Source organism: Rhinolophus ferrumequinum, chromosome 6, assembly GCF_004115265.2.
Source record: "Rhinolophus ferrumequinum isolate MPI-CBG mRhiFer1 chromosome 6, mRhiFer1_v1.p, whole genome shotgun sequence".
NCBI classification, from domain to species: Eukaryota; Metazoa; Chordata; class Mammalia; order Chiroptera; family Rhinolophidae; genus Rhinolophus; species Rhinolophus ferrumequinum.
The window spans coordinates 50,710,606-50,737,312 of record NC_046289.1 but is presented as its reverse complement, the minus strand read 5'-3'; the positions used below and the strand labels follow the sequence as shown (position 1 = coordinate 50,737,312).

General features: G+C 34.6%; 1 protein-coding gene across 12 annotated transcripts in view; it reads right to left on the bottom strand.

Annotated features, from left to right (window-relative positions):
* Positions 1-248: 248 nt before the first annotated feature.
* SLTM (SAFB like transcription modulator) overlaps positions 249-26,707 on the bottom strand; it is a 40,436-nt gene continuing 13,977 nt past the window's right edge. For 3 of the 12 annotated variants that reach the window (XM_033107768.1, XM_033107773.1, XM_033107781.1), the window contains 17 exons: positions 26,372-26,419; positions 18,304-18,331; positions 16,526-16,994; positions 15,878-15,927; positions 13,587-13,705; positions 11,685-11,834; positions 11,350-11,453; positions 11,082-11,248; positions 10,516-10,601; positions 10,161-10,324; positions 7,665-7,845; positions 6,822-6,946; positions 5,698-5,865; positions 4,851-5,165; positions 4,600-4,741; positions 2,842-3,002; positions 260-942 (listed from right to left, as the gene is read on the bottom strand). In XM_033107768.1, the coding sequence (XP_032963659.1) occupies positions 834-942; positions 2,842-3,002; positions 4,600-4,741; positions 4,851-5,165; positions 5,698-5,865; positions 6,822-6,946; positions 7,665-7,845; positions 10,161-10,324; positions 10,516-10,601; positions 11,082-11,248; positions 11,350-11,453; positions 11,685-11,834; positions 13,587-13,705; positions 15,878-15,927; positions 16,526-16,994; positions 18,304-18,331; positions 26,372-26,419 (2,586 nt within the window). In that variant the 3' untranslated portion in view covers positions 260-833. Of the gene's footprint in view, positions 943-2,841; positions 3,003-4,599; positions 4,742-4,850; positions 5,166-5,697; positions 5,866-6,821; positions 6,947-7,664; positions 7,846-10,160; positions 10,325-10,515; positions 10,602-11,081; positions 11,249-11,349; positions 11,454-11,684; positions 11,835-13,586; positions 13,706-15,877; positions 15,928-16,525; positions 16,995-18,303; positions 18,332-26,371; positions 26,420-26,707 lie in introns of all 12 variants that reach the window. The other 9 variants (XM_033107769.1, XM_033107776.1, XM_033107772.1 and 6 more) reach the window with 8 other exon arrangements.

The following is a 26,707-nucleotide window of genomic DNA, read 5'->3' as shown; positions in this document are numbered from 1 at the left end:
CATAGTTGGGAACATGGAAACATTATTACCCACATAATTCCCAGAGATGGAATTTATCCATCAAACAGTACAAATTACCTAGAAGTGCACTTACCTGCACAACTCAGTCTAAGAACCCCAGTGATACAAACCTCATGGCCAAGGTTTCATAAATCTATTTGGTTTCATACCATGCAAACCTGAACAAGTGTGCTCTACACTAAACTGAAAATCGGTTCTCATTTTGTAATTAAAAAGGTTCTCAACACTTTAGCAACTATTACAGAATATGAAGGTTTATTTCAAAAAAGAGTACATTTTTAAAACCGGGGTACACAGATGCACTTAATGTAACAGTACCTTCTGCAAAAATAGGTTACATAATACTCAGAAATGCAAGGAACAATCTTATTCTCTAAAAATTAGACAGCAGACCTTTTAAGCTTAGACAGCCTTCAAAATGGAGGCTGAAAATGCCTGGTGACAAGTAACTCTAGAGCCTGATACCACAGAGCTAGTGCTGCAAATTAAACTACTACCACACAGCTGCAAACTACTCTTTATATTCACACAGCATTAAACAAAATGGTTTTGATTCCAATCTTTCCAAATGTCTCGGTGCTGCAAGAAAAAAAGTTGAATGATACACAAAACTATTAAAAGTTACAACAGAACTATTTAAACATCTTCTCCAAAATTGAGAAAAGCAATCATGTTAAATTTTAAAAAAGGAGAAACAAAGAAAAGTCCGACAGAACTCTCAAGCAAGTCAGAGGTCCTCTTCATAAGTAGTCAAGTAAAGTTTACAGGAGATTTCAATAAATTATCTTGAAACCATGGCAGAGAACTAATTTTCAAAATCGTCGTGGAGGTCCACCCTTAAATGGCTTAAATCCAGAGCCACTTCCTCTTGGTATGGAATTGCCACTGATTTGTACAATTCTATTAATTGGGGATGCATTACTGGAAAAGGTTTAAAAGAAAATAAAAGTCAGAGAACAAAAGAACAAATAATTACAGTTAATACCTACAGAGTACTTATAGTTTATCAGGCACTGTTCTTTGTATTTTACCCATATTAACTAATTTCCTGTTTTGAACAGTCCTGTGAGGTATGTACCATCACTAACCCGTTTACTGATGAAGAAACTGAGATCTGGAGGTTAAGTAACTTCTTCAAGATCACAGAGCTGGCTAATCAATGGTGGGGCAAGGATTTGAACTTGGGTAGGTGAACGTGCCTCTTAGTAAGCAATATAATGGCGTGCACATGAATGGACTGGAGCAGTGGTTATCAAAGCACAGTCACCAGATCAGTGTCAACTAGGAACTTGAACCTCTGAGTTAGAAAACATCATTCAAGGAATGTTTCTGGAATTTTTTATATATATAATGCAACACAGTAGATGAGTAATGAGTAATACAGGAAGAAAGACTCCCCCTAAAAACCTTATAACAAATTTGGGAGACAAAAACCCACAGTAAAAGGGTTTAAGTAGAATAAAACCACATTATGGAAAGGTTTGAGTATCAGGCTAAGGAATCTGGATTAGATCCTATGACCTGGAGAAGCTGCTTGTGGTTTTGGAGCAAGTAAAATCGTGTAACAAATCTATTGGACTAGTTCCAATAGTCCAATTTAGAAATAGTGTGAATAATGGAGCAGGAAAAAGACTAATTTGGAAAGACCACATAGAAACTAAAATGAGGAAGAAAGCATAGCTATTACAAATATTTTTTTAAAAATTGAAACCACACTTTAAAATGTATACTAGGAATGAAAACAGATAAAGATGAGGCCCATGGTTTTGCAGTCTGACTAACTGAGATGTGTAGTCTAGGCACTGTCAAATTAAAAGAAGCAAAAGGCAACAACTGGGAGCAAACCAAAAAAAAAGGTTTGGAACAGGAGAGTTTGCCTGTGACTGAATTTATGGATGCGGCAAGGCATTTACATGGAGATCACAATATAGAGCTAAAAATAAAGAGTAGTGTCTAAAGTTCAACCATTTGAATGAAGGAGCCAGCAAAAGAAATAAAAAAGGTAGAAAAGAAAATTATGGTGCATTAGAAACAGGGGTATTTCAATAAATGGAAAGGTAATAATGGGAAATAGTGCTTAACCACCAAGAAGCCCGAAAACTAAGAAAATAAAGGAATCTATACTTATCAAGAAACAAAGGCATTGGTGACCTTTAGAAATCAAAGACAGAATGAGTGATGAACTGTGCAGGCACCAGGATAAACACTCCCTCAGAGCTCGATGGTAGAAGCGACGACGAATAGAATAGTAACTTGGGTTACTAAGCCAAGCCAGTATTTCTTGTAAGACAGGGGAATGGGAAAGAAAGAAGGGCTTGGAAGAGAGGGAGAGGCCAAAGACTTGCCAGCTGAAGGGCATGATGGATGTTAGCGTGACGAGAAAATAAAGCTTGCCTCTTAGCATATGAACTGGCTTTAAGTCAAATGTCTAAATGTTTCTGCTAGAGTTACTTGAAAAGGCAGGAAGCCAAACATACTTTCAGTTTCTTCTTCCTTTCTAGGAATTTTAGAAATAGTAAGTAGTGAACAAGAAGATGGTTCCAACTTGAAGTTAATGTTCATTATCTCTTGGCTTCTGACATACGAATATACCTATATTTAGATTAATATTCCAGAATACCAATCTATTAACTTATAATGAGGAATATAAACAAATTATAAATTAATCAACTGCCCTGCATAAAATCTGGAGATTTGGAGTTCATATGGGGAAATGTTTGGGCAGACCTAAGGTTGTTGTAATTCAATCTCTCATAAGAAAGGATAAAGGTTTGGCTGTGTACTTGCAGAAAGGTTTAACTTAACTGATTAACTACTTACCTTGCATGTTGGGTTATCATGCCTGCCCCTGTCCGGCCATCACCCATTCGCCTGGCATCATGATAGCCAGGCCCTTGAGAAGGTGGACCGTGCCATTCTTTCCTTGGTCCACTTGTGTCCCGTCCATGGCGTTCAACCACATGCCGTTCTTCAGGGTAGTGCTAAAGAATAGCATATTAAAGGAAAGTCATGACACCCTCAGTCTCACACCAATTTATTTACGCTGGTGTGTGTTTAATGTCAAAAGCAAATCAGTAAAATGTCTGAGAAGATAAAAGGATGAGTAATACAACAGCATATATAAAGTGTTTCCCTCTATTTTTGCATTGAGAAGCTACTCAGGCTTCAGGGTAGGGTATGGGGGAAGTGATTCAGCACTGTAATTTCTATACCTTCCAGCAACCATGTACTTTTTGACCCTTGAGTATTTCTGGACCCATATATATGTAAAAAGGGCATAGTGAGAGGTCAAAACCTTAAGAATTCAGGGTGGGTATATGATCAACAGGTAAACAGCACATAGAAACAGAGATTGTCATCTTATTTTACAGAGTACTATTCAGTGCTCTTACAAAGTCTTACATCCATGACTGAAAAATAGTACTGACTATAAAGAAACAAAAGCCACAGAACTAAGGATCTGAGGAAAGAAGAGGCCAAAATTCTGAAACTCAGGGTATAGGATCTCCTTTTCAGGACACCTTTCCTAAAAGAGTATCAGAATGCAGGGGGCTAGTCTATGAGACTGCCTTAAGTTTTACTCTTAAATAAGGCAAAATATGTGGATTATAAACCCAGTCTTAGAGTTCTGTTCAGGGTAAACAGCTCAATGAACTCATCTACTGGACATTTCTACTTATTAGAAACATTAAAGCTTATAATGCCATCAGGCCCAAATCTGTTTCATAAATGCTATGGATGAAACGAAAAGCATATAGAGGTATTAGCTAGGACACCAAGGGATTAAAAGATTTTCCAGTAAAAAAGCTTCCTACAAAACCTAGTATGTGTTCAAATACAAAACAGGGCATCAGCATATAATGCAGGCTGAAGGATGGATACACATACACTGCAGAATTCTTCTGTATCTAATTTAAGATGACATTCTGTATGTGCTACTATCAACTCATATGCCAGTATTTCATTAATAAAATGCTTTCAAATTAGGTAAAAGGTTTTTTGCTTATTATAGTTACTTAAGAGATGAAGGTACTTTGCTCTGTCCAGGTTCATTAACTTATAAAATATTCATTAACTTATAAAATATCACAAGTAAAAAGCAATTTAAAAATATAAAATATTCCACTTATCTACCCTTAGAAATAAAAGAACAAAAAAGAGATAAAGTTTTATTTCAGTTCTATAGTTTAAGCTACTTGAGAATGCTTTAAAGAAAAAAGGAAAAAGTGAAAGGGAAACCCAAGTAGGGGCCAAACATTTCCCATTTGGTTTGAAAGCCTAAATTATTTAAAAAGAAACAAAACAGAAGTCATTAGGAAGGCTCATCTACCAAATATAACAATTCTCAAATGTTCCATTTTAATAAAAAATGGAACAAGAATTTCACAGCTAGTATCCTACTTTTTGGACCACTGACGTTCAAATGATGTTTATGGACAGTGAAATATGAGAAATATTATGATCTTTTACAGGAAACTAGTCTCCTAATCATTCTAATCTAAGTAATCTAGGCCACATCAAAATAAGTCCTCTAAATTTTTTTTACAGAGTTGAGAGTAAACCTTCATAAGCATTTACCTGCGCTCCACTTCCCCGGTCTGTGATGACTCTGTCTCCTTCTCTGCTTCCATAGCTTGAAGCGTTACTGCGACTCCCAGGGGGTGCCCCTCTTACACTATGTCCTGACACTTCTCTCCCGGATCGTTCAGGCCTTTCAACTCTAATAAATAAAACCCCAAAACACATACAATCAAGATTCTGTTGTAACTCTTCTTAAAACCCAAATGCATTATAAACCACTAACCAAGCATTAGAAACTACACAAACACCTTGTTTCCCGCTTGTCATTGGACATGCCTCCTTCACTTTTCCAGGTGGTTGGTCTAGATGGATTGGGCCCTGCTTCTCGAGGATGTCTCGGGTGAGTGATATCAGGTCTGTCATGAATGATCACAGTTCTCCTCTCATCTCGTTCCCCTCGTACTTCTCGCCTGTCTGTTTCTCTAAGTTCATTTCTTGGTGGTGGAGGCTCATTTCTTCTGGAATCGCTGAAATTTTTGGGGTACCTTTCAAAACCTGGATCTTCTCTTCGTGTAGTCGGACGTGTTTTTTTCCCTTCACTTTGACCAACAAAGCGTTCTCGCCTATTGATTATTCAAAACAAAGAACATAGGTCCTGAGAAGTACTTATTTGGCCTTATTCTTCTTAACTTTATTTGTATAACCTACAATTACACCTTCTGTAAAAATTAACTTAAGGCAAAGCCACCAAAAAAGCCCCAATTATTGATTACAGTAACTCATATTCTTTTAAATTGAGCTAAGTGTCTGGCAAGGAGGTTGATTTTTTTGGCATCCAGGAGGCATTACATCCAATGCACAAGTCACTACCAACCTGAAGGATATTTTACTGCTCTGAACTGAGATACATCCAGAGCTAACAGTACTCCCACTTAGTTCAAAAAAATAAAGCCAACCTACTTAACCTTGTTATTGTGGCCTAGTGAACTAATTCTGAGTACTGAATAATACTCCCATTAATGAAAATAAAAATCAAGCGTACAATTTTTTCTGAATACTCAGTTTTGACCTGTACTTCTTAAGATTTTAACAGAGAATCAAATTATCACTACCAAGGCTCATATACCAAACACAATTTTCAATGTATCTATTTACCTTTCAAAAGATGAAGACTGTACTGAACTCTCGGGAAACCTGCCCCTCTCTCGGTGATCAAAGTCATTAAATCTGTTCTGTTGCCGAGAGTAGTCAGATCCATGGCTGAATCGTGCATCTGTATCTAGAGACAACTTTTTACTTTCGCTCCAGTAAGGATCATCTCGCCTTGAAGAGAAACATTTGTTCAATTGTATAAATTAGTGTTACAATAATCAAACACCACTTAGCAGGAGCCATACATACCACATGCTAGGAACTGTAGATACAGAGAGCTAACCAATAAACTCAAGACACAAAACATTCTGTTACAAGGATAAGCGAGCAACTAATTTTTATATTACATCAAGTCATACAGTGTTAGAGGAATTTCATAGGAGAAAATAGTTGAAAAATTATCCATTTGAAAATTATTAGATGGAAAAGACCAGTGAGAGAAAATACTTGATACCATTTTATAGTAAAATTCTAACCAGCAGTATACAATCTTTTCAGTTACATTTAACTTTGGAAAGGTTAGAGAGGTAAGTCCCAAGCACAATTCATTCATTCCATCTATTTCTCAACACAATCAACTAAATCTCATAGAATTTATATTAAGAAAATTACTATGTGGGTGGTGAACACACAATGGGATTTATAGATGATGTAATACAGAATTGTACAACTGAAATCTATGTAATTTTACTAACAATCATTACCCCAATAAATTTAAAAAAAAAAAGAAAATTACTGTTTTTGAAGTTTTTGAAGTCACAACAGAATCTGTATTGAAGTCTTCCTAAGTTTATGACTTCCATTTTTGTACTATCTGTATTACCCTGTAAGAATTCTGAAAATGGGCCTGAGTTTGAGAACCACCATCACTGAAGCTTACTATGACCACGTATTTCCAGTCATAATGGAAAAACATCTGGCACTAGAAAGGAAAAACAGAAAGAACACACTCTTCCTACTTGACCACGCACTGGGTCCACTCCAGTACTGCAATCATTCTCATCCCTGTTGATCATGACCTCTTGGTCCAGTGATGGTTGCCTGTACTTGCTAGTTCTCTGGTTAGTTTTGGCTTAAAAGGAATACGATAGCAAGTGTAACTGTAAAAAATGAAAGCAAGCAACTACCTATGATCTACATCACGTGGGCGTTTCAAAGAATTCCTTTTCTCTTGTTCATAACGAAGCTGCTGCTGTTGCCTTCTCAGTTCCTCTCGTTCTCGAGCAATACGTTCAGCTTCCTTACGACGTTCCTTCAGACAACACAGAAGGAAGAACCAACCAATGCAAAATGAAAACATATGGTAAGTATATATACAGCCTTGTTTTAATCCTATCATTAAGAAACCATCATAGACAAGAAACTGACAAAACATACTTGGGACAAATACATTAAAAAAATTTGACTCTAGGAATCAGCCATCTAGGCTATGGCTATTGTTCTCCAACATTAAAAGTAATAGATTGGGTGGTGAAAGTAATTGGGAAGGTCAGATTTAATCATCTGATTGAAACAAAGGCACCTACAGGGAATTAGAAATAGAGTTCTTAACACGTTTGGGCACTAAGTGCCTTAAAACCCTGGATGCCAATTCTGCAGAGAGGCATTATTTCCTTCCAGCCTGGGAGATCATTCCCACTACAATAAGTAAGGAAATACTCATGATTTTCTAAGATTGGGATAGTGACAGAGCCTGGATTACAACTACTCTGGACTCATAGTCCTATGCTCAGACTATTAGGCTGCCATGACACTGCAGAGTTTGAGTTTTCACCAATTGGCTATAACAAAATCACTAGTAAATGTATTTTTAACTAGCACCTAATTCATTGTTATCTTTCAGGGACACTTAATAAATGCTCAGCAGCTGAACTCATTCTATAGAAGCTTTACAACAGTAAAGCAAATTTTAGGGCAATAATCACAATGTTTAAAAAAGGTGTTAAGATGAAAAGATTTTCTGACTGCACCTGTTCAATACGAATGCGTTCCCTTTCCAAGCGTTCGCGTTCCATTCTCTCTCTCTCTAGTTTTTGCCTCTCAATTTCTAGGCGCTCTCTCTCTCTCTGTAAGCGTTCCCGTTCTTCCAGTTCACGAATTATTCTAATGCGTTCTCGCTCTCGACGCTCTCTTTCTGCAATCTCTCTTCGTCTAACAAAAATCAGTATTTAGAAATATTTAAATTATGCTAGCACTGTGTGAAAGAGAATAGCTTTTGAATTTGAACTTTTTCTTGAGATTGGCGATTTTAAACTTCAACTTAATCTAAGCAGTTTTAATGTAATTGGAAAGAGAACTCAAAACTTTAAACAGACTCCAACACTCATTTACTGAGACTGTCAACTGAATTTTATAAAGTAGTTGCCTCGTAAATGATTCCTATTTAAATAAAAATCCCGCTAAAATAATAGCCCATTAATTAACTGACATTTTTACAAGGAGATATTCTACAAAAATGAATCTACCAAACTACAAGTTCTATTGTTTTTGATAGAAAATCTTTTATCATCTAGTATTCTATGTCCTTAAACAAGGTATACCTTATTTTGATGACCTGCGATCATACCCACCAGCATGAATTATAGCAAATGCTATTATAATAAAATGGTGGCCCTAAAGAGCTTTTTGGAGTGTTCACTGGCCCATGATAGATGGCTCCATGTAATATGCATTTTTGAGTCAGGGGGCAGTTCAAATGTTTGCTGAACTGAACTAAGTTATTGTATTGGACTTTTAATAGTTTTGTCATTTCCTCACTCTAAGGAACTCAGTATACTTTGCCTATCAGCATGTCTTCCTCTAGCAACCCAGTGGTTCTCAATGGGTCATTATTGCCCCCATGGAAATCTGAGTGACATTTTTAATTATCACAATGACATTTACTGACTGGGGACCAAGGATTCTTAAATATTTTATGATGCAAAGGATAGTCCTGCATAACAAGAAACTGCCCGACACTCCTAAAATCTTTCAAACAACATAATAGACATTTATGTCCTTACGACAAAACAAAATCACCTTTAAAAAGTTTGAGCCTAGAACTTAACTCATTTTTAATTAACGCTAGGTTGCTTTTATATACACTACAATTTCTAGGTGTGCAACTCCCTGCAAATAAAGGGAAAATTATACTTTCTTGAGAACTTCACCAAGAGTTGTTCACAACTTCAGAAATCATGTCATAATGTCAACACTACTCCTGGTTTTTGACTCACCAATACAACACACCAATATCGGTCTGTTATCTGTTGCTGTCACATTCTAAAAGAGGGGTACAAACATCTGACTATTTCATTAGGACTTCTGGTGAGTCATACCCTAACATTCATGTCTAGAATATATGCTTCATCATAAATTACTTTCTCCTTTAAATCAGAGGTAAGGCATTATATTGATTTTTTAAAAATTATCTGTATAGACAGGTATATTATATATCGATTTCATTTCAGAATTAACAGGGTACTGTAACTTTTTTTATATAAAAGGGGTGTGGGTCTGATAGTTTTGAAAATAGTTTCTTTAATAGCTACCGCTCTCATCTTTTCTCAAATTACTGTCATCTAAATAGGAAGCTCAGCATATAGGGACTTCAACCAGAAAAAAAGGAAAATGGATTCTGAATAATGCAAGGATTATTTCCTTTTAATAAAGTGTGTGGCAATCATAGTATTATTTAAGTTACTAACAGTATCTCTGATAGTTCCTAACACTCTTGTGAATGAATAAGCAAAAGCCCATGATAAGTTACCTCTCGGTTAGCTAGGTTAATATTTGGAAATTTATATTATACAACACTTTCACAAGAGTTTTTTAAGTGGCATCCAAAAAATTGACATACCGAAAGCAACTGGCACTCATGGTAACCAGCTGAGATACTGCTACTAAAAATAGAAATGTTTTGTTTTGTTCTGAGTTTCTTTTAAAGAGAATTCTTGCTTTGGGATAGAGCTTGAACAAAAGAAGGTTCATAGGGCAAATCTTCTTTCCCTTGGGCTCTAATCCAAAGTACAGTGAATTTTTCTTACAATGTCAACATACTCTTTGAACACTGTAGCTTACACTGAGACTTATCTTACCTGAAAAATCAATTTAAATCATGTCTTTTATGGCAGCAGCTTTGGAGAGGAAAGAGCATTGGACTTGGAGTCAGAAGACTTGGGTCTGAGTCCCGACTCTGCCACTTATTAGCAATGTGGCATTGGAAGAGTCATTTAGCCTCTCTAGGCCTCCATTTTTTTCAATTATATAATGGGCAAAATTAACCTTATACAACTGTTGAGACAGAGATAATAGATGGAAAGGTACTTTGTACATTGTAAAATGCTATGCAAACTTAAGAAATAATTAGATTTCAATGCATTTCTTGAATGTGGCAAATAGCTTTCTGTGGGAACACAATTTCCAATAGTGTTAAATATGTACCTATAGTTAAAGATAGGTATAGGTACAAAATAGGCTTTTTCTACCTTCGAAGTTCCACTGCTTGTCGCAATCTTTCAAAACGAACTAAATGTTCTCTCAGTCTTTGTTCCTTCATCTTTTCAAAAGGCAAAATGTCCTTCCTTCTGTAGTCTTTGTCCCTTTTTTTATCTAGGCTAGCTCTCTCCTTTTCCTTGCTTCTTCCATGAATCTGTAGGAAAAGAAGTGTAAGAAGACCAGATGTTAAAATAATTTGGGGTTTTATTTTTCAAGTTCAGCTGTTCATTTAAAAAGCTTAAATGAGTAATGATATCTCCCTTTTCTTAGATTTTCTAGTATGGACGTATGCAAAAGTAGTTACAGGGATACTGAGTTATCTTCTTTTGGAAACAGGAGACTTACTTTCTCATATCTTCCTCTTCTTGATGGCCTACAATGGTCTCCTTTAGTTTGGTCTAGTATTACCATATGTCCAGGACTCTTTGAACCTAAGAGAAAAAAAATTAGATAAACAAATGTTCAAAAAATTATTTCATCAAAAAAGAAAATATGATGTAAAAATGCTGAATTCCTAGACAGCCAGACATTCACAAACCAATACATGAAATAACCTACTTGTTTTATGAAACATAAATGCAAAGTTTTTAGAAATAGCTCAGTCTCCTAACAAATATTTTTGGTGATACCAAAAGATCCTAATTCAACTACACAGCTATAAATCAATGATCATTTTTTTAAGTCAGCCCAGATTTAATAGTAAAGGGGCTTAGTGGGAAGAATACATTTGTTTTCCAAGAGTAGAAAAGAAGACAATTAGTTCTATTAGACCTCCTTTTCTAAAACAGTAACATCTAACAACAAATTTTAAATATTTTTCTGGTTTGTAATCTCAAGTTTTCCCTTCCACTATAAAAATTAAGTTGCAGAATGAATTAGAAAGGGAGTGAGAAGAAAGATACATAGCATACTTATTCGCTTCTTTTCTTCACTTTTTTTAATCAATTCTGAAGTCTGGCCACTTGATCCATTATCATTCTTCTCATCTTTACCTTCTATTTTCTTAGTATCCTTGCTTTCTTTTTTTTCAGATTTCTCAGAAGACCTTTTCTCTTCTTTTTTGAGAGAGGCTTGTGTCCTAACCATACCACGCCACACAAGAAAACAATAGAATGAGAACTATGTCATCAATGTACCAAAAACGTCTATGTACTTATCCCCCCCCAAAAAAGTCCTTACTTGCTACTTCTATCACTCAAATTTTTTTTGTCTCCAGAACTTCTTGAACTACTCTTTTCATCATTTTCTTTCTTCAAGTCTTTCTTAGAAGGATCACCTTTAACCTGAAAGGTTTAAAAAGAAAAAATCTTTATGTTTTAAAATTAAATTTTTATGATTATAAAAAGTATGTTGATGGTAGAAAATTTGAAAAACACTGGAGTAAAAAAAATTAAAATGATTATATAAAATTAAAATCATTACTAATTCTACTCCCTACCAGTGTAACATCTTTAAAATAAGAATTACTAGCCCTCAAAGTAACCTACCTTTTATAAACAGTTAGGCAAGCTTACTTTTTCAACAGAAATCAGTTGTCCATGCAGCTCAGTACGATGAAGATGTGCAATACATCTGGACACCTCTGTGCTGGAAGACATAGTTACTATGCCATAGCACTTTGCCCCAGGACTTCGAGCATTTGTAACTACCTTTGCACTCAGAACCTGTAAAATAAGATTATACTTAGAATGTTTTAGAACTTCACAACTACATATATTTCTAAGTAGATGAAACTTCAGAACTGAGACTATTCAAATTAAAGGATATATTCACAATACATAAATTCAAGATAAAGGATATATTTAGGATATGTAGTAGTATTCTGCTTCACGTGCTTGTGATCACCATCTACCTTGTCTATAAATACTTAGTAAATATTCAAGGGAACAATTTCAAGTGTCAAAAAGCAACTTAAGCTACTTTTAGTTTTTCTTTTTATTTTTTTAAATACATAGCCAAACAAAATTAGTCACGTCAGTGAAATCATGGCACACTTAATGAAAGCAAAAAAATAATGTTCTCAATTAGATTTAAGCCAAAATTTCCTTGTTACAGTCCCACCCTGAATCTCTTAAATGAGGAAAAAAAAGTTGACCAGGAAATTTCTAAATGAGTGTTAACACTGTTGAGTCGCAATAAGCTTTCAAAAATAAAGAATCAGCCATATGTAAAAAAGCAGCCTTAAAATTACATCCTAAAAAATATACTTTAAAAAGACATACTTCCTTCTATGTGCTTTTAAGATGCATACCAGTATAAAAGTGACAATTTCAGTTCTATACTGTGAACACAGACATAATGCCAGGAAGAGGTAAACGGGATTTCGGAAGTTGTATGGTGTAGGTGGCTGGAAACTACGATCGTCTTCTATCTCAACTCTGGGAAAGGCTAACTTGCCCCAACAGCAGTTTTATCAAATGCATGGTATCCATCAGTCCTAATAAATGCCAACATTAAAATACTGTTTTTATATCTCTAACAATAAATTATAGAAAATAAAACAAAAAGTATACCACAGCTGACCATGGGACTACAATGCTCAGTGTTCTGTATCTGACATCTATAAGATTATCTCCTTAATGCTCAGCCAACTCTCTAAATTAAATTAAAAAAAAAAACCTCTTAAAATCAATAGATTTTTATAATATTCATTAATAGCTATTTACCAATACTGGTCATTAATTTAATAAATATTTGAAAGTCTACCGGTGTACATACAAAGTACAGTAGATAAGGTCCCTGTTATCCAGCTTATACTGGAGTAGGTTAACTGCTGTATTTTTAAATGTAGGGGTTACAGATTATTGCAATTCAACAACTACTAATTGAATATTCTTTATTGACCATTTTTCTCTTCCGCTAGTTCTCCCTTGTATGTCAGAGAAACTTTTCCTAATAACTACAGTAAAGCCTCCCCTTTTGCTCACTGAGTATCCTGTACTCTTCCCTCATAGCACGTATCACAACTTCTGATTAAGTGTATTTTTACCAGTTTTACATTTTTCTCCAGCACTGTGCTGGAATCTGTATTATGACAAGGACCACATAAGTTTTGTGTTCTTTTTTTCAATTCTATATCCCATTGCCTAATATTATTTTAGTCTACCTATATTTTCCAGATGACCAGATCAGCCTCAGCAATTCTAAGGTCCTAGAAAAATACTGATGAATGGGGATGAATAAAACTCAGTCCTTGGCTTAAACAGGCTCAAAATACGAGCTATTAATACAAAGATCCTCAGGGCTCAGAGTGAGATGATATGATGAAACTCACCATTATCACAGAACTCAATAATTATGCCTATAACAGTCCTAAGAGAAACAAGAAATTAAAAGAGTTTATATAATACTGTGTTAAATACAACCCCTGTTTCAAATGGAGATATTAGAAAGATAACAAGATAAAAAGAATGTACCTTTCCATATTTGCCAAAGAGGTTCTTCAAATCAGCAGCTTTGGTATTAGAAGAAAGTCCACTAACCCAGATATTTTTAGTTGAGCTTCCACTGCTACCAGTAGTACTACTTGTACTTCCTAGAATAGATTTAATACCAGACATTTAGGTCTCAATTGGATTTTTTTTAGAAAATTACTAGGACCACATTCTTTCAAAATTATAAAACCCTCTCATTTAATTTTGATAGTATGATCTTACTAAATCAAAACCCCATGAATTTACTATTATTAAAATCACATACAATAACAAGCAATACAACTGTAGTGAGGAAACAAATCTGAACATTGTATACTTCCTACTACATGAGTTTTAAGTGGGTAAAAAAATCAATTACAGGTCTTGGACTTTTGCTATTAAGTTTAATAATTTATACTCTACCACTGCACTGAATACTGGCACCCAGGAAGCAGTCATCTAGGAATGTACAGACTGCTTAACTACCTGTATTTCTGTAGGCTTTAGATCCTGAGCAACTGGGACTGTAAGAGGGAAAAGTCAATGCAAGGGATAAACTGCTTTCAAGAATTTAAATGTTTAATAACAAAGACTAACCAACCAGCTCATTTTCATTCTCTACTAGAGAAAGAAGAGAAAATGGGAATTATATGCAGCTGGATAACTCTGGATTTAATAAAAAACAATCTTCTAAAACAAATTAATTATAAGAATAAGATGAGACCTTAAAATTCTTTAGAACAGGTAAATGGCTGAATCATTTCTGTATTATTTCCATATACAAATTACAGTTTCACACATACAGATGTCATTTCCTAGAATACAGGCCTACTCAGTCACCCTCCAGTGCTTTTCTTCAAATGTGCTGTTATAAAAGGGGAATTTTCATTCATTTGACTTATTTGAAAAACCACTCTTACCCACTGTAAGAGAAACAGTATATAAGCAATTAAAAGTAACAGTTTTTATAATGTCAAGTTGTTGTATGTAGAAAGAATAAAATTTTCAATGTTTTTAAAAACTACATGCCACAAGTTTTAGTTCCTGTCAGTGTAAGCTTATGAGAAGACAACAAATATCTGACTCAAGTATTTTAAATATTAATAGTTGCCGCATTTCTATTCTCAAGGAACACATTTATCAACAAGATCTGTTTTATCTTATGAAATGTTAACCAGAAGTTTGTGTATCTTTTTTGTTACTAGCAACATTTGGGTATACTTCTCTAATTACAAATAAAAAAATTTCTAATAATGGGAGAAAGTTAACATTTAACCAAGACTACTCCTTTTGAAGGTAAAGAATAACATTTAGTAAGTTTATTACATCTTATCTATTAACCGAAACTATAAGGGATGTGGGTATTACAATTAATTGTAAATTAGTAAATCAATCACCAAAATTTCCAACGATGAAAATATGCCAACAAAATACACTAAATAAGCCATAGAAGACACATAATACTCCTTTTTTTTTCAGGCACACGGAGGCATTTTAGGACTTTGTATTATCTGAAATGTATTTCTCTTAAAATGCTTTTTTAGAAAATTAAAAATATTTTTCAAGTAGGCAGCATATGTGTAAGATGAAACTACAGTGCATGGCCGTGAGATAACCAGAGAGTTCCCAATAACAGAAAGCAATCAATATTAAGCCTATAAGCTTACAAGAATTTAAAATAAAATTATTTTCCTATATAAGACTCCCGCCAACCCAAAATAAATTAAATTAGGAAGTAAATTCTGAAGAATTAAAATATACCGTATACTGGCTATGTTAATAGAAGTGTGCCCTAATTTAAAGAATGAAAAAAGTTAAAATCAAATATTAGAGACTGATTTAGTTTTAAATATTATACTCCACAAATATATACAAGTATAATTTATAGCACATTTCCTACTACATAGAACAGGGAAACGGTTGTGGTGGAGTACAGGGGTTACAAATGACTGCAACTAACGATAAAATACATTTGAAATTATAACATAAGAAAATGAAATATCCATGATATTAATATTCAACACAGTTCCTTAGAACACATTAAAAACACATACCAAAGAGATTTTTAGCATACTCAAACTAGTTTACAAATTAACTAATTACAGAGTAATGCTTCAATCACAACAAGAGTTTGCTGTAATCTAACTAACTCTATAGTTTACACAAAGGCACAATCCAAAATTATTAGTATGTCATTTTTAAGGACTAAATGTCAAAGGAAACCCCATGCAATTATCCCTTTTTAATGAAAATATGCAATTTACCACTGACATAAATAGGAAAAAATACATTACCTTTGTCATCTTTGGATGATGTCTTGCTGTCTTTAGATTCCTTTGAAGAGCTAAAGAAGCAAATCACCAGAAGAAAATTGAAAACAAAAACCCAAAAATCGAACAACTTGACATTGACTATATTTCAAACTAGTGCTATTCATACAAATTGACAATTCCAAAGGCCTAGGTTAGGTTATTCGAACAAATGATTCCCTTAGGATTCTTGCACTGAGTTTCCCCAAGATGCCTGAAGATCTAGATTTTCTGACAATTCTATTCAGTGGATATATGGCCATCTTCTCCAGATTTCAGGACTGGGACTTGACTTCATTTTGTGTTGTTAGGACTGATAGTTGTTCATTAACCATCATCACAAGGATTTTTAAAAATAAAACAAAAAAATTGTCAATTTGAAAAAAAAAAACAAAAACAACCAAAAAAAACAAATATATGCTGACAATTCGACAATGCAATCAGTAGAACACACTGCATATTACGAAGATCTTGAAATTTTTTTAAAAGTAACTTATGACGGTCAAGAATATTATAGGCAGGATCATAAGTACTAATTACTGTACATGGTCTTGAAGCCACCCCCTTAATGTAGAGTGATCTTATTGAATGCTGGAATTCAGTATCGTAAAGAACTGACATAGAAAAACAAACCTCTTTGCTTGACCAGAGGCCCCAGTAGACGAGGGCCCTTTCTTCAAAGTATCCTTTTCTTTGTCTCCAGATTCTGCTTTCTTAGAACTTTCTCTGGCTTCCTTCTCGACAGGATCACCCTTCATGCAGTCTTCCTTCTTACCATCTTTATGGTTCGCATTCATCTCATAATCCTTGCTTTCCTTCTCCGGGCTCTGTGCAATGGCGTCCTGCCCATCTTTTGGCTTACTTGCTTCAGAATCTGTAATTTTCACATTTTTACCTGTTTCTAGGAGGTCATCACCATCAAAATCCAGAGTGATGGCATCTTCAGCCTGGATTGTGACCGAGATGTTGTCATCCTCAGCTTCTTTCACAGTCGCATTAGCTTCCATCTCTTCCTGAGCTGTGTGATCAGCCTCAGCTAGGCTCCCTTCTGAAGGAAGAGGTTTAGATACTTCTTGTGTACCATCACCAGAACCTGCTATATCTAAGAGGATTTAACAGGAATAAATATGGCAAAACAAGAAGTTTAAACAATTTCATATTCATAAGCTAGAATAGGACCTAGAAAATATAAAGCCAGTTATTAGCACTGATGGAAGGTTAGGGGAAAAAAACACAAGGGTATTAACTAACATAAACAATCCTTTACCCAGGATCACTTATTCTTCATGGAAAAAAATGATCTCTACATACAGATACCAAGCAACAAAAGTGAGGAAATGGTTCCATCCTGAGGATACCAGCTCTTCGTTTCTGGTTATATGGAAGATATTTTTTCCTCCATGAAATAGTGACGAATGTGAAGATTTGTTATTCAATGTTCGAATCATCTTGGGATTGAGCCCTTGTGACCGTCAGAACTCCCATGGTGACATCTTGCAAGGTCACAGTCTGAGGATATTAGTCTTCAATGTATTTCAGGGCCCATCTTTTTCACTCTTCTTATTCAATTCTTGGGTAGTCCAGAATCATACGGAAAACTGCTACAGAAGGCTCCAAAGATGGCTTGCTCCATTATGTTCAGGAAATTGGTTATTTCCAGTCTTCATCCTGGTCCAGTCAGTCCCGCAATTACCATTTTCAAAGATGTCTTGCATTCCCCCAAAATAGATAGGCTTCAGGCATGTGAGATTTTCAGTCAGCTTTACTTCATCATTGCTTCTAGGCTTTTTATTCTGTCTTGTTTAGAACCCTGCTCCATGTCCTTGCCAGTCCAAGATAGGATCCTTTGACTTCTGTCCAAGAACTCTTCCATAATCTCGTACTGACCACATGTATTGCTACTGATGTCCCTGTAATTGTATTGGATGAGACAGCTCTCCTAAGCCACTAAAACTGTCAGAAGATTGTAGGAAAGTTTGTTTAAGCAGCGAACAAAAAGTCAGTCTCCTGGTCACCCACCATTTTTGGGACTATTTGCAAAATTAACTATCCATTTACTTGCTACAACTCCAATAAGTACACATGAGTTACTGCAGTGCCAGTTTTATGGATATAATCAACTTACCGTATGCTAGAAGTTAATTCTTTAAAAAAAATTAAAACTGCGTTAAATAAATAGCATTATCCACTACAGTAACTGATATGTACTGTTAAGTTTGAACGTATCTTAAGTGTTAAAAATTAAAACCAATTGAAAAATAAAATCAAGATGCTAAATTCATTAAATTGATAAATTTGAAAATAAACTTATTTCAAAATAAGGTTTCAAGAAACAAATGCTTTATTTTCACGTAATTTACCATTTTTCTAAATGTGAGCAATTTTTAAACTCTACTCAGCATCACACATACCTTTCTCATTTTCTTCTTCCTCACCATCCTGAAATTCAAAGAATAATCAAATGTAAAATGAATTCACTTAAAATTGGATTTTAGTAATAGTACAAAAATCAGTCAATTTAAATTGGTCTAAAATTTAATATTAATTAGGGTTGTCTATTACAAATGCATGATATTCCAATCAAAATCAGAGCCTATTTTGAGAAATGTGCCACATTGTATATATGCCTGATATGTAGGACTTTAGACAAGAAAACAGGCAAATCCATCAATGATTAGACCAAGAATGAACTGTATTATTTATATTCAGTATTCAAAGCTAGTTTATATAACCTGAATATTACTCATATCAGAGCTGCCAATAAAAATGACCTGATTATTTTATGTAACTCAGTTCACTCTTGAAGCATACTATTCAAAATAGTACCAGAAATTATAACCTTAAGACATACACGTTCATGAGCTTAAATGCGTATTAACAGACGAAACAAACAAACAAACAAAAAACACACTCCCTGTTTAGGCATCTCAGAAAAAGGATGGCTACAAAAGTAGTAGTTAGTTTCAAATTATTCATTCCTTCTTAACTGCTAAAAATGAATTCATAGTTGTCACACAGACACTGGTGGCCAGCCACTTTAAAAATCATATTTGTGCTATAGATAAATCAAAACAAATAACACACATTTTTTAAAGATTGATTTTAATGTTAAAATATGTGACATCTTCACCTAATCTAAAATTAAGCATGTGCTAGCTTGAAAACAGGAATACCACAACGGGAAAACCTCATTTACACCAAGCAAATACTGCAAAAATTCCTGAAGTGATCACACAAAGGTAAAACCAATACTGTCCCTATAATGCATGTAAGTAATATGCATCATAACCCCAGTAATGAAAAAAAAATAAGGGATGTTTTAATTGATACCTTTTAAAATAAAACCTGAGTAGAAGTAGGTCATCTCCAGTCAAGGTGGTGTGAAGTTACCAGGTACAAGCCTTACAGTAGTGGTTCTCAAACTTTGAGTCTGTATCAGAATCCCCTGGAGGGCTTGTTTAAAACACAGATTGCTGAGTACAACCCCAGACTTTCTGATTCACGTCTCCAGAGGGGCTTGAGAATTTACATCCCTAACAAGTTTCCAGGTGATACTGATACTACTGGTCCAGGGACTACACTTGAACTACTCCCATGGTTTAGAGCAGGGGTGTCCAAACTTTTTTCAACGTTTTTCACCAAGGGCCATATGCGGTAAAATACACAAACAGCCGGGCCACTCACTCGAGGTGAAGCACGTATTGCCTCACCTGGTTTATTTAAGTAAACTAAATATATTTTTGGAATTTGCTGCGGGCCAATTAAGAATGGATCGTGGACCGCAGTTGGCCCGCGGGCCGCAGTTTGGTTTGGACACCCCTGCTTTAGAGTGACAGCGTAGCAGTGAAAGAAGACTTAAAGCAAAATTTAACTGCAACAAAACTTTAAATGGCATATTTATCTTACAACATAATTTTAGATTCATATAAAAGCATGATTCCTTAAAAATACTCAATATTTTACCATATGCTCAAAATTATGTTTAGGTAACTACCATATTTTTATGAAATCATGTAAAATAATTTTTTGACTTTAAGTTAATCTATAAGTACTCCAATTAAGGAATAACCAATTATTATACACACTAAAGTAATATGAGGGAAACTAAAAATACTGAACTACCCCACAAGCGTAGAAAGTAAAACAGTCCAAAGTAAGTTGATTATTGATAACAATGTGAATCCTAATTATTACATAAGTCCCTTATATTGCACTCTAGTAATCTCTTAATTACTATACTGTATTGTTGTACTCAAAGAAATTGTTGTACTGAAATTTAGTTTTAATCTGCAACATCTGGAAAGGAAAAGAAAAATGCTTTCACTTGGGTGGAGAGGTGGGCAGTGGCAGCAAAGGAAGGATGTTATGCTGGAATTATGATAAATCTTTTTCTTATAAACTCTCTCTGAGTTTAGTAATTTATCTTGGAGGAATAAGTAAACTGGAATACCTTAACTTTTACTCAAATGCAGAACAAATGCACTGAAGGAATGCAACTTGCCTCTCCTTTATCTACCTGTGATGCCAATAGCACACTACTTCCAAATTATTCTTTTAGAGATGCGATATTGATAGGTTCACAAAAAAAATAGCCAAATTATTTGCTACTCTAAAAAGTAAAAATTTTAAAACACTGTGATATAAGAAAACAAAATCCTTTCTGCTATAGCTCCTACCAATTGGAAATGTTACATCTAGCTGCTAAAATAACTAGTAAGGTGTGCCTTACTTTGCTGAAGAGTTTTCAGATATTTATCCTAATTATTCAACATGTTTTCTGAAAGGTTTCATAAGCTTAGTTTCTTAAAAGAGTGGTAACACTGCCTTATTACATATACTAAAATGCCCTTAGGAGAAGGCTCTTACCTAGCTTCTAGAACATAAAACCAATTACAATGGAGGTGAAGCACAAAACAACTAGAGTTAGTAAAAAAGGTGAGCCTACGTATCAGTGCATATTTGTTTTACTGTGCAGTACACTACTAACGTTAAATGAAAAGTCAAAAATAAGACTGACAATCCTTGCAATAAACAAATCAAGAACTATATGAAAGACACTAGGAAAAATTTTCTGTCTAAATGATACATACACAGACACGATACGTACTTTATTTGAAAATATTTTCCTCCCATCAAAATTTTAGAATCAGGAATATAGGAAATAAGTAACAACAATCTAAAGCATCATTTTATGTTAACTACGTTTTGAGTTTATCATGACAAAATGTATTTCACATATGAAAATGAAGCAAATGCTCTGTAAGGTAGGTCCTCATGTTGTTTATCTTTGTAGTGGGATCTACAACCTTTAGTCAAATGCCAAGTCATACACAAAGCTTCTGTTTCTTTTTATTTCATCCTAGGAGCAGCAATGATTAGTAAGAGATAAAGCAAAGCCTAAGACTTATTTTTCAGTTAACAAAAGTGTTTACTATATGTCCATTTTATTGCCTTCTCCTAGGTTAATCTTGTGATTACATGTACATATACTGTTTCCCCGAAAATAACACCTAGCCAGACCATCAGCTCTAAGGCATCTTTTGGAGCAAAAATTAATATAAGACCTCGTATTATATTATATTTTATTTTACATTATATTATATTATATTATAGTAAAATAAGACCGGGTCTAATATAACTAATATAAAAAATTAATATAAGACCCGGTCTTATTATACAATAAGACCGGGTCTTATATTAATTTTTGCTCCCAAAGACGCCTTAGAGCTGACTGTCCGGCTAGGTGGTATTTCTGGGGAAACACCGTATGTGCCAAGTAAGAAGACGTCTCTTCTGGAAGGCCTCCTATCCCTTGACTTGCACGTAAACACTGTATTCAGCCTGGCTGACTTAAAATAAAACTTCAAAATAACCCTAAACAACTAACTGCCTGCTACCTATCTGGCAATATACTAAAGATCATGGGAAATACAAAATACATGGCACCTAATAAGCACTCATTAAATAGTTGTTGAATGAATTTACTGAATAAATGTAGTGAAGACACTGCTGTTTTTTAGGTGGAGGGATTGAAGGCACTGATCATTCCAATGTATGTAAAAAGCTTAATTGCAAACACAGTACAACTGGAACTCACAAAACATTTACTAGCGTGCAATATTTTAGTGAAACGAATACCAGACTAGGCATCATGAAACCTAGGTATTTATCCTGTCTTTACCACTGAAACAGTTTTACTCTGTTGTACTGTCCTCTATCGAGATGAATTTTACCTATAGAGATAACATAGACCTAAATAGGATATATAGGATTAGGATAATGGATGTAAAAAAGTTCTCTGTAAACAGTAAAGCATTACATAAGTGAGAGATACTACAGTAAGCTTTATGGAGAAGATCGAGAGAAACCTTGCTTTGAGAGGTATATAGACTTCACATGACCCGAGGGGGCGGAGGAGGAGGACCTCCTTTCTTTCTTTTTTTTTTTGAGGAGGGCGCAGCTCACAGTGGCCCATGCGAGGATCAAACCAGCAAACCTTGGTGCCATCAGCACCATGCTCCAACCAATTGAGCTAACCGGTTACCCCCCAGGATGGCCCTTTAAGTTAGTGAAACATTAGGGGCACAGAAATACAGAAAAAGGAATATATATGGTTTAATCATAGAAGATAGAAGAGATTGAGACTACAGGAAATTTTTAAGAATTAAAGCATTAGCAAATATAAACATGTTTTAGAAAAATTTCCAGAAAATTCTCAAGTAATGGGTATTTGAAGCTAGTAAAACAATAATACGAATAACCACTAATTGCACATGTACTATGTGCCAGGACCTATGACTAATCCTCACATCAATCTAGCAGGTAGGAATTATGTTTCCTTTTAGACGTAGAAATTGACTAAGACAACCTGCCCAAAGCCATAATATTGTTAATAAAAGTAGAATTTGAAGCAAACTCTATCTACTAGATGCATAAAGGCTAAAGATTTAAGCCTTAAGTCAAAGCCTGAAGATTGGCTTTAAATAAATGTATCTCTACACAAGTATACTGCCTACTAGCTATTTTTTAAAAGCAAGCAATAGAAGGACAAATCATGAATTTTAAGTTTACAAACAGGGGATGGGTGAAGGGGACTTTTTGGAATATATTTTGTCTTGTAGCTTTAACTTTGGAACCATGTAAATATTTTAAATAATTATAAAGTTATATTAAATTTTCTAAGTTTTTATTTTGAAATGACAGACTCACAAGAGTTGCAGATTATAATTTTTAAAAAGCAGTAACTCAATATTGAAAATAAAATGAAACAAGTCAACCTAAGTATGTATTAGTTGGAGTGTAAGTATGTCTGCTCTGCATAGAGAGCAGAACTAGTCTAAAATACAATGATTCGTTCATTCCTACAGGGGTACATCCTTAGAAGAGAGAAAACGGGGAGGGGGGAATCTTAAATTATTTTCAATAATCATATTAGTGGTGGTGTTGGCATTACCATTCTAAGAGTGTTGTATGTGTACTATGAGATAAATGATTAACTTAGAAGTACCCCTATGAACTCAGAATCTATTTTATCTTAAAAGTAAAAACAAACAAAAAAAAACCCCACACATACTCTAGCACTATACCATTTACCAGTAAAAGGGAAAATTGGCTAATTTTAGGTCTGGAGCAGGAAATGAAACATCATTACATACCAGAAAGCAAGGAAGCAATCAAAGACTAGTAGAATCATGTTGAAAGAACTCAAGAGCCAACTTGAGGAGGCTCTCACTAGCAACAGATAGGACGATTTGAGAATTAATAAGAATAACTACAATGGACTGATATACATTAGATATATTTAAATCCATGACTTCAAAATGAAACTAACGGAGAAAAAAGGAAAAATAAAAAACTCATTAGTCACATATAATGAACCAGCTCATTATTCTGAAAATTGGTAAATAAAAGGAAAAGAATCAACCATATATTCTGGCTCTCCTTTGTAAACAGTATGACTGGAAAACCAAATAGATGAGAAGTTTCTCTTTCGAGAAACATTCCAGCGAATAAGCAAGAAAGAAATGACAAAATTAGAATGTCACCACTTTCATCAATGGGGTATGGATCATCAATGATTGGCACCATCACCAAGAAGATACAACCAGACATTATATGTAACCAAATGGAAGAACCTGTGAAATAGTTGTGTGTGCTGGCAGGTGGTGGGAGCGCCCTGGATTGGATAACAAGCCTCTAGATCCTATAACTGACTTACCGATTTACAGGGAATACAGTAAACAGAGGCACATGTTGAACAACTCCACATAATGTCATCAGCAAAATCTAGACTTTGAAAGCTCAACACAGAGGTTGGTAAACTACACTAGATGCTTCTTTTTAAAAATATTTTTACTGAAATAGCCATGTCCATTCATTTACCTACAGTCTATGGCTGCTTTCACACAACAATGGCAGAGTTGAACAGCTGTGACACAGATCATATGGTCCACAATGGCTAAAGTATTTTCTACCTCGCTCTTTAAGAAAAACTTTATCAATCCTCGCTCTATAGGATAAACAACTCAATTTCTTTAACAAATAAAACTGGGGGTGGGGGGGAAGATGGGAGGGAAAATCTATAGACTAAAAGAGACCTAAATAGATATCTCAATCAATCAAGAATGTGTAGATCTTATTTGTACCTTGATTCAAACAAAACCTGTTTAAAAAAAAAACTATAGACAATTGAACATTTGAATACTCACTGTATATTTGATGGCATTAAAATCTTAGAAGTAATAATGTAAAAAATAAAAGAGTTCTCGTTTAGAGACACATACTGAAAAACTTTAAGCAAAATATGTCGTCCAGGATTTGTTTCAATGATGCAGAAAGGGAAAGTGAATGGAGCTATAGATGAAAAAAGACTGCCCATGAGTAAACAGACAATAGCTGAAGCTGGGTCATGGTTTCACTCTATGTAGTATTCCTTAATGCACACAGTAAGACATATTCATTAAGCATGTTTAGAAGCCTTAGATCATGATAGAATCCAGAAACATTTATGTTTCAAGATGCTTCACTATACATTATTTAGAGAGGGGAAAAAAGTCATTTTACTTCAAGAGATCTTCTCTGAAGATGTAACCTCTTCAATAAGGTTACTCTGTCTTTTGATACAATAAGGCAAAACTTGTTGGATAGAATGGGAGCAAGGCCATCGCTAGCCCATAAATATTTGTGAAATTAGAAAAAGGCACCCATTCCTTAACATACTTTACTTTCATCACTAAATTTTTGTAATAAATAGTCTATTATGTGAACGAGGTCCCTTAGCCGTGGTACCTTCACACAACTCACAACCCATACAGCTGTAAGACAGGCTATTGATAGAAATTAAAAAGCTAGTTGCCAAAGAATATAAAGAGCTCAACTTCACCTTACTGCAAATTAGTGATCAAAAAAGGCACTACCCCAATCTGAGAGCTCATCTTCCTCATCTTTATCACTCAGACATGAACATACTTGGGGATAGAGTGTCAGACAAGTCTATAGACTTTCACAAGCCTAATACATTTCCTTCCAGAACATTCCAAATTATCAGAAACATTTCTCCCAGAAATGCAGTTTCTCTCCACTGCAATATACACAGAGAGCCTCACCAGCATCTGTGGCTCACCAGCATTTCAAAGGCAAGACAGCTGCAGAAAAGAAGGCATGACCAGAGGCCATCAGCTTAGCAGTCCATGAATACAACCCACTATATACACTTCTAGTAAATATTACTGTAAGGAAGTAACAGACCTGATCACTATTTTTCCTAAATCTAGTAAATAGGGCACTCCATCTATTTAAAAGTATACCATTTAAAGAGGATATGAACAAGGGATTGTTGAGTACAGATATGAGAGAAAGACAAAGGATGATTTAAAAAAAAAAAAAAAAAACCACTGGAGAAATTGAGCTATTAAATGGTTATAGCGTCTGTAAATCATGCTTTAAAATGTACACTATGTACATTACATATACCAAAAACAAACTTTAACACACAATAGGAGAGTGCTCATTTTCTATGCACAGACACACCCCCAAGTAAATTTCTAGAACAGAGATTTTTATCATTTTTATACTATCCCCATCCTAGGATTGTTAAGTTAACAAAAATTTAAATAAAGCTTTGGAAAGGATATTAGTACTTTCAAAAGACTTACTTTATACCAAAGTGACAGGAAAAAAATCAAGGAGAATGTAGACTGCAAAAAACTGGTAATCAGAGTTTTGTTTTCCAGAAAAGATGGGCTGTTTTTATTTTTCTTCTGAAAATGGTAGGAACCTTGTTATAATAACTTCCAAATACCTTTCTGGCAAAAAAATTTTGGCTGCCAATTTTAAATATTTTGTATATACCACATAAACAACTTAGTCTTCAATTGAAGGCCATTGTATGAATTAGAGAATTATATAGTCAAAGTAAGATTCCTCTTCCAAGCCCTTCCACCCACAATGTCAAATTCATAGGACTAAATGCAAACTTACTTGGGCTGTTAGAAAGGTATCATCTTCACCTTCTTGAGCTTCAATTTCCTAAGTAAAAGGGTATACAATAGCTTTGCTTTACAAAATATCTGAGTAACATGAGAACGCTTTTATTCTATCCCCAATTATCACTTGCCTCGTGCTCTGCACAGTGTCTATGATACCGTAGGTACTAAGTCAATGAAAGTTTCACATTCAGACTATATTTTTTATGCCAACAAAAAGAACAGTCACACTGACAATTAGAAAACTCTCTTGCTTGAGTCCTTCATGTATTAGGACAGGTAGAATGGAAGTCCCAAGCATGACAAAGCACTAAAAGCACTGACTCCCTAA